Consider the following 8,347-nt stretch of genomic DNA (forward strand, 5'->3'; position numbering starts at 1 on the left):
CCAGACTGTACCGTGCAGATTGTCACCCCCCAAAACCTCACCCATTTTCCCGGGCAGTCTGTCAGCAGGGACAGGGGTAGGGTATGCTCCATCACCCTTGGCATTTCCCTTGAGAGCTATGCTGGCCCACAGAACTTTCTGTGCTGATGGAAATTCGAGATTGTTCTAGAATGTTTATCATCTGATACAGGAGCCAGGGGACACCTGTGACCATTGGGCATTTGATATGTAACTGGTGTGAATGAGGAGCTAAATTGCTCATTTTACTTAATTTTAGTTACATTTATATAGCCACATGTGACTGGTGGCTGGTTGCTGAAGAGCAAGGCACTAGAGTATTTGATGATGAGATAACTTCTGGGTGAGTACCCCTCCCAGATGGGAGAAACCAGACTTGCCCCCACTCCTCTTACCTGCTTCCCACCATCATCATTCTATCCCCAGCTCTTCAAAAGGGAACAAGCCTGGAGGAATGAGCCCCTCCCCCTTCAAGATATCCCTTTCTTCACCCCCTTTTCCCCCTATTCCTCTTTTTCCCTACATACCAACCCTTCCCAGGAGGAACCTAGAGGTTTCTCTTCAGGGAAACAAAATTGAGAAGACTTGGAACTTACTAGAAGAAGAAGCAAGCAAACCCGCCCCCCCCCACCCCAAGCATGAATAAAGGGACAAAAAGAGTATGAATAATGGCTTTTCCACTCTGCTGCTTTGCCAAAAATACATACACAATTAAGGAAGTAACGTGTATTTTCTTAGATTAACAAAGTATTGTAAATTTTCTTGGCCATTGTAGCTATGTAAGATAAGTTCCTTATTTGGGGGGAATGCCTTGGGTACTTAGGGTGAAATCCCATGACGTCTGCCATCAGTGTATGGCTGTGTGGGTGGGTGTGCCTGTCAGTGTGTGAGCACCCAAACACTAATGTAGGTACGTATTTACAGACCTACATAAGTAGGTATATATACAGACAGATAAATATATAGATTAGACAGACTGGATAGTTCCATAGACATACAGATGCGTTAAAGAGATGAGAGCTAGATACATACATACGTAGTTACATATATAAATAGATCATATAGATACATAGATTAGATAGATTGGAAGATGGGGGATAGAAAGATAGGAAGATAAAGATGGTAGGTAGCTCGATAGACATATAGATAGAGATAGAACAAACTTTATTGTTAAATACAGGGGTGGGTGTATAAATATTCATGGGAAAAACACCAACAGGAACTACTGCTAATTTAAAAAATGTTTTTATTCCTGCCAAGTCGAGGCCATTCAAGGCCAGTGTGAGTAGTGGGTGGGCACGGCTTCTCCAGCTCCTCCAAACAGTTGTGCTGCATCAGGGGCGGGGTGGGGGGTGGGTGCAGTGAGGCAGGGCCACAGGTGAAGAAGAGTCATAGGAAGGAGGGGGCAACAATAATGTGCTTGGGCGGGATGATACTAGGTCCTCCCCACCCCATCCCCTTTCCACTCTGGCCCTCCTCCCTCATTTCAGGTCTTACAGGGGTGGGGAGGAGGGCCAGGGTCAGAGCAAGACCTCAGGGGCACCAAGACTGGCAATGGGGGCAATGGAAGGAAGGACAAGGGTGGCAGAGCAGGACTGAATCCAGGGAGCTCAACTGCAGGAGGCAGGTAGCCTGCGGGGACAAACAGAGGGTGAGTTTGGTTTGCTGCTGTGATCCCACCCATCAAAGTCACTGGTGGTATATATATATATATGGATAGATGTATGGATAGATGATGGATAGATGTACTCAAATCCCAATCCCATCCTCTTTTCCTGCTAAGGCTGTCAGTGGTACTATAGACCCTGGGGGTGCTAGTCTCCAACCTTGTAAGCATGCAAGGAATGAAGAAAGCTGTGTCAAGATTCCTTGATGACCCCGACTGAAGATTCCTGCCCTTTTGTGGGTCAAGAAGTAAGCCCTCCCCCATACCGTGCAGCAGTGAGGCCTAGCTTGTGGATTCTTACCCCAGCAGGGCTTGAGAGAGGCCTGGGGTGGGGTGTCACTGAGGCACCTGTCTGGTGCTGTCCCCCAGCACAGCTGATAGCAGGAGGGACCCAAGGATTCAAGGGCAGGCAGGACCGCTGTGGGCACACTGCAAGGTGACTGCTAGAAAAAGCAGAGACCCCCCCCCTCCCCAACGCACACACACACTGTCAGTGATGGCTCCTATTCAGCAGACCTGGGGCTCTAATTCTGCCCCCGGCCTCTGGCTGTGTCCTGTACAACTCCGGAGGGCACCATGCACACGGTAGACTAGGAGGATGGTGCTTTCCAAAGTGTGCAGTGTAGGAACTTAGAACAGTCAGGAATTCTAACTCAGACCTCACTGAGAATGGGAGAAGCAGTGAGCTCTTGTCTTCCCAGGTCACCAATTCCCCTCTCTTCCTGGATACCTGTGCTGAAGTGGCCCCTGGGGAGGTACTTGGTAGACTCAGATCCTGGGAAGCACCTACAAGGTGAGAGCAGATCCACTCAGAAGGAGGAATGGGTCTAGGGAGTCGGGAGGAGTGGGGAGCAGCAGGGAGGTCCTAGGAAAGGCAGCAACTTCTGGCAGGGATGGGAGGAGATGGATGCTACAACCCTAAATGGCCTCCTCCCCAAGGCTGAGCCTTGGGAAAAACTGGGGAAGAAGGATGGTAAGCAGGGGACAGTGCAGACCTGAAGAACAGAGACTCTGAATGCAGAGTATCTAACACAGGGCCTGGCACATGGAAGATGCCGAGTAAATGTGTGGTGCATAGATGGATGGATGGATGGATGGATGGATGGATGGATGGATGGATGAATGGATGGTTGAGTAGATGGATAGGTGAGGGGAAGGATGAATGGATCCAATGCATGCATGGACGCATGGAAGGATGGGCGGGATGGATGGAAGGATGGATATGCAGAGAAATCACCTGGAATCTGCATTTCCCACTTGAGCTTCTCTTGTCGGCGCCATTTGGCTCTTCGGTTGGAAAACCAGACCTGGGGGAAGGTGGAAACAGCGTAGCTGGCTGTGCTCCTCAATCAGTGGTACCTACTGCTCTTGCCACACTTTAGTGGTCTGGACCTAGAGCGCAGACCTGATGCCCTCCCTTCCTGCTTTGGCCTTTGTTCTCTGTCCCCTGCCTCACCTCAAAGGCTTGGAGTGGGGAAGAGAGTGCAATCAGCAGAAGGAGAACAAGCAGGGTCTTGGGTCTGATTTCTGCTACAAACAAATCTGTTTCCACCTTCTTGCCCCCTTCTCCACCTCGCCGGAACCCAAAGTCTTCTCATCAGAGACTCTCCTCTTGCAGTCTGTGTGCACCGTGTGGCAGAGCTCACTCACCCTCACGGTATCCTCAGGCAGAGAGGTGGCAGCGGCCAGCTTTCCACGGGCCACTGAATCGGGATACTGCCCACGCTGGAACTCTGCCGAGATGGAGGCTTGCGTAGTAAGGGCACAGGGAGAGGAGCAAGGCCCGGGCCTCCCCCTCAGGCTCCACTTCCCCCTACTACAACCCTAAACCCCCTTCCTTCCCAAGCCAGGGCCACCCATAGCCTCGCCCACAGGCCCCAGGGGCATTGCTTCCATGGGTCACCCCAAGCACCCTCTAACCCACCATCTGCCCCCACCCTGGTACCTTTCTCCAGCGCCTCGGCTTGGTCTGGGGAGAAGATAGTCCGATTCCGGTGGCCAGTCCCTGGGTGGGGACCCCGGGGAGCCTCAGAGCCACCATGGGGAGTGTGAGGGGTGGGAGCCAAAACAGCTGTAAAGGGAGACAAAGGCTTGTGGTGGTTTGTGATCGTGATTCTTCTCCTATGATGTGGTTCCCAAGCCCCTAGGGCTATGGACAGGGACCGGCATGAGTAGAAGGGCAGAGCCATGCTGGTGGAATATTTACAGCTCCTTGAAGTTAACTTCAGAGCCACTGAGTGGGGGGCACAACCAGTGCCATGGTCAAGTGCATGCTTAGGGTTTGGGAAAACAGCAGCAAGGTTGGTCCAGGTTCAGAATGTAAAGGGTGCTCTGAGAAGCTGTGCATGAGGCAGAGGGAGGGTGTGGAAGGTCCAGTCCTTCCTCTTCCTCAGCAGATCCTGTGAACCTGAGGGTCAAGGGACCTGGGTTCTGTTCCAGAATCTGCCAACAGCTAGCTGGTATCCTTGGATAAGTCCATTTCCTTCTCTGAGCTTTGATTTTCTTCTGCCCGGAGAGAGCAACACTCCCTGCCAGGCCCTCCTTATTGTCTTTCCACGAGGGTGACAAGAAAGAACAAGAAAGGGCTTTGCAAACCGTAAAATGCCAATGTTTGCTCTGAGCATCCCTGGGGGCATCTCCAAGACCCACCTGGAGATCTGAACTGTGCCCAGGGCAGTCTCTGGTCCTCCTGGAGTGCCCGCAGGACACGGTTGATGGAGGAGACCTGGGGGAGTTGAGGTGTTGAGTGAGGAAATGGGGTGGGTAGACCCAGGGTTACATCCTGAATCCTTTCCCCAATATCCTTTCTCTCTGTCTGGGTCCCCACATCATTCCCAGGGCAGCCTCTTTTCTTCCCATGCTTTCTTCTCACTTTTCAGAAGAGAGCCCCTCAGCCCTGCCTCCTCAGCCTGGGATGGCCCCACTGCCAAGTAAGAAGGGGTCTTCTCCCCGGATGGCCAGTTTGCCAGCCCCGGTGCCGGGAGGGGAGAACACTTACACTGGGAATCTTGTCCTGTGTGCAGAGCCCTTCGGCACAGAGCTGGCGTTGGATCTCCCAGGCAAAGAGGGCAGGACACTCACCCTTCAGCTGGGCAATTCGAGCTACCACAGGGGGTGTGGCCAGACGTGGCTTGCTTCCCCCGATCCCCTTGGGCTCCAAGACACCAGTGCGGTAATAACGTGCTAGGATCTTGCTCACACAGCCATTAGATACCTGGGTCAGGTGAGAAGCAGGGACAGATGATGGTGTGATTGGCGGAGGGTGAGAGTCCCTGAGGCAGAAGGAGGCTACAAGGCAAGGCAAAGTGAGCCTTACTGACCCAGGCCACAGAGTTGAGCGTTCAGCCTTATCCCTGGGAGCTTGAAGATCTCCACCCCAGACCCCGAGGGTCTCCCAGAAAGTAACCCAAGCCCCCAAAACCCTCAGAGTCTACAACAGCCTCAGACTTGCCTTCAGAGGATGCTGTGTCCCTGCTCCTTGTCCCCAACCCTGGGTAAACCGTACTACCTTAAGACTCCGGGAGATGTCACAGGGGCGCATCCCGCTGACTGCCAACTGCACGATCTGCTGCCGGGTGCCCAGGGGCAGGGGTCGGCCATTCACAAAAAGCCCCCCCAGCTGATTCACACTGCTGATCCCTGGGCATAAGAAGAAGACGTCCACACACCTCCCCTCTGCTCAGCCCACCTGCTGCATGGAGGACCCTGCTGGGGAGGGTTTCTCAGGCCACACAGATCTGGCTTCCCATTTCCCATCACAGAGAAAGTCCCCCCACCACCCACCAGGGTCCCCCAGCTCCCACTTTCTTTGCAAGGTGGCTCATGGGTGAGTCTTTGCTTCGAGAGCAGTTGTGCTGACCCTTGTGATCTAAGGGAGGCAGGTGGAGCAAGAAGGAGTGCCTGGATGAAACTCCCCCAGAACGCTGTCCAAGGGCAGCAGGGCCCTGAGAGAGCCCCTCCCCCCTTACACCAGCCTGTTCTTCCCACTTCTCCCAGACATCTCACCATCCTGCGGCATGTTCCCGGCCAATGCTCTGCCCAGAAGGGCGGGAACTGGGAAGACTGGGGAGAGGGATTCCTTCTAGGAGCTCCTTCTTTTGTCTTGGGGCCGGATCTGCAATGACCAAGGTTATTTGGGTGGAGTCTCTTGCTCAAAATGGTCTTGGATGGTAGTGTTTTGTGATAGAGGATCAGGTTTGCTGCGAAAATTCAAATTCTCTCTACTTATACCCTGCCGTAATGAACCAACATATCACAGGGCCAGCGGCGTACTGGATCTTAAGGGCCTGGAGGATGGGAAGGCTCTCATTTCTCACACTTTTCATTGTAAGAGGTCAGGGAAGTAGAAAAGGATTATGCCTCCAAATGCTCAGGCTTTCCCTTTTGCAAATGGGCTGCTGTTGTCATTGACCCCTCGAAAGCCTTCTCTGCCCTGGGGGATGCGCTTAGGCGCATCTTATGTTCAGATTCAACAGGGCTAAAACCCAAAATGTAGAATATTCTGCCCAGCCAGAAGAGGGCACCCGTGACCAAAGATTCCATTTTCGCTGGTCTGAGCCTAGAGACCAGGTTCAACACTGCCTCCACTATCATGCATCTCCTAAGCTTAGTTTCTCCAAACTACCAACCAGAAAACTTTCCTCAGAGCACTTCAGGGAGAGTCTTGCTCTTGACTTTAATTTATTATTATTTTTTTAAATACTCTCCAGGAAGCTCTAGGGAAACATGGGGGCTCCGCTCCAGCGCCGGCACAGAGGCTCTGGTCTCATCCATTAGAAGTAAGGATGAACTAGAAGTAAGGATTACTAGAAGTAAGGATGAACAAGCATCAAGTTCAGGCTTCTCTTGGAAGATACATCTCTTGGCATCTTCTAACCTGCTGCGGTTGTTGGTTCCTATCAATTCTGGAGAGTTCTAGATTCTGCAGTGAAGCAGCTTCACTCTCAGAGACCAACTGTCTGGAATCAGACATGCGCTCATTGGATTACCACTCATGAAAGCATGTTGAAAGAAGAAATTGAGGAACAGGAGAGAGTTGCATGCTGACTGACACAGAACACAAGAGGCAAGAGAGACAAGAAGAGACACAGAAACAAGAGAGTCTCTGAACAGTCAAAGATGCAGCTCCTGGGCCATCATGCCTTTCTTGCTTTCACCAACAAGTAAAGGAAGTAGAAACCACCTCCTTTCTTGCCTGGTACCCTGGCAGGGCTGGAGGTCACCCCAGAAAACAGCTCATGCATAGAACTTTCCTGCAGGAATTATGCCATCTTGGCTCAGCTCACTAATCGGCAATTATTTGCTGAATAAAGTATTAATCATCAGCACATGGCCAGTTGTTCAGTATGAAGGGAGTGAAAAGAAAAGGAACAAGGAGATTACAGTGCAGCTGGGAAGCAGACACAAGCACTGGAGAAACAAGGAACTTCCCAGAGTATGGAATCCAGAGCTACTTTTAACTGAGTGGCTAAATTGACTTTTACTCATTCCTGTCCGGGGAGGTAGAGACATATTCCCTTTCAAGCTCTCATCAATCCAGAGAGCCAGGAAAGAAGGCAGAAATCTTTCCAACAAGAAAGGTGAGACACAGATTGGGGTTCCTACAAATCAGGGGCCACCCAGGAAGTAAAACTCAAGTAGGGTTAGAAGTCAGTCCCTCACCAGAAGCGAAAACTTCAGCTCCCCCATCCTGAGGCTCTTTGTCTTCCCCCATCCTTGCCTCGTGTTTGTGTAATTGCCACCGAAGCCATGGAGAAAGGAGAGCCAAGCTGGGAATAGATAGGTCTCTGCCAGAGTAGGGGGATGGGAGCTCAGGATATCAGCCAAACCCTTGCTATGACAGAGTGTCCCTTCTAAGGGACCAGAACTCAGAGGAGGAGTGGAGACTCAGATTCAACATCCAAACCCAAATCATCTCCAAATGTAAAACCCACAAACAGAAACCCCATTCCCAGCAGCCACCCCACTGCTTCCCAATGTCCATAATAGCTTGTCTAATAAAAGGGCTGGTGCTCACAAGATGGCAAAGCAAGGTAGGGAGTTGGAGGGGCAGGAGGGGTGCTAGGCTGCCAAGACAGAGGAGGAGGGAAGTGGGCTTGGCCACACAAAGACATGGAGACAGCATGGGAGGCAGAGCAGACAATGAGGCTGCAGGTGAGCTACCTGTGTAGAGGCAATGCAGTGGGTGCTTCAGGGGGAGGGTCTCAGCCTCCTATGCTGGGCTTCCGAGACCTCTGCAGGCTCCAGGGGTGATGGTGGTCTGGTCCTAGGAACAGTCTCCACTCTGCTCCAGCTCCAGTCCTGCCAGGGGGTCCAGAGCTCCAGAGAGACCGTGCTCAGGAGCAGAGGGCAGCCTTCTGGGAGCAGCCAGTGATGTCACAGGCCATGAGCAGAGGAGAGAGGAGGAGGGAGGTGTGTATGGGGCTGACTGACACTGGCCCTGAGGCAGAGCAAGGCACAGTCAATGACCCATTCTGTCCTTCCATGGAAAGTCCTTGGAGCCCACCTGGTGTCCACCTGCCACCTTAAAAGCAGGTACAGAGCCATGTCTCATGCAGGCCCCCTGGGCCCCAAGCACACCCACTCAGGGGGCCAGGATCCCTAGAGGGAATGGGGTAATATGCAAGATGGGGGAATTTCAGGCTGTATCCTCAAGGCTTTGAA

At 52.3% G+C, this 8,347-nt stretch overlaps 1 protein-coding gene across 1 annotated transcript; it reads right to left on the reverse strand.

Annotated features, from left to right (window-relative positions):
• Positions 1-1,538: 1,538 nt before the first annotated feature.
• PAX4 (paired box 4) lies at positions 1,539-5,702 on the reverse strand. The gene is given in 11 exon segments (XM_045089744.1): positions 1,539-1,577; positions 1,579-1,627; positions 1,967-2,127; positions 2,415-2,470; positions 2,922-2,991; positions 3,335-3,417; positions 3,630-3,755; positions 4,334-4,409; positions 4,683-4,898; positions 5,193-5,323; positions 5,690-5,702. Coding segments are annotated over 11 exon segments (1,020 nt in total).
• Between the last annotated feature and the right edge of the window lie 2,645 nt (positions 5,703-8,347).

Source organism: Mustela putorius, unplaced genomic scaffold (assembly GCF_011764305.1).
Source record: "Mustela putorius furo isolate JIRA1106 unplaced genomic scaffold, ASM1176430v1.1 tig00003845_pilon_pilon_pilon, whole genome shotgun sequence".
Lineage (NCBI taxonomy): Eukaryota > Metazoa > Chordata > Mammalia > Carnivora > Mustelidae > Mustela > Mustela putorius.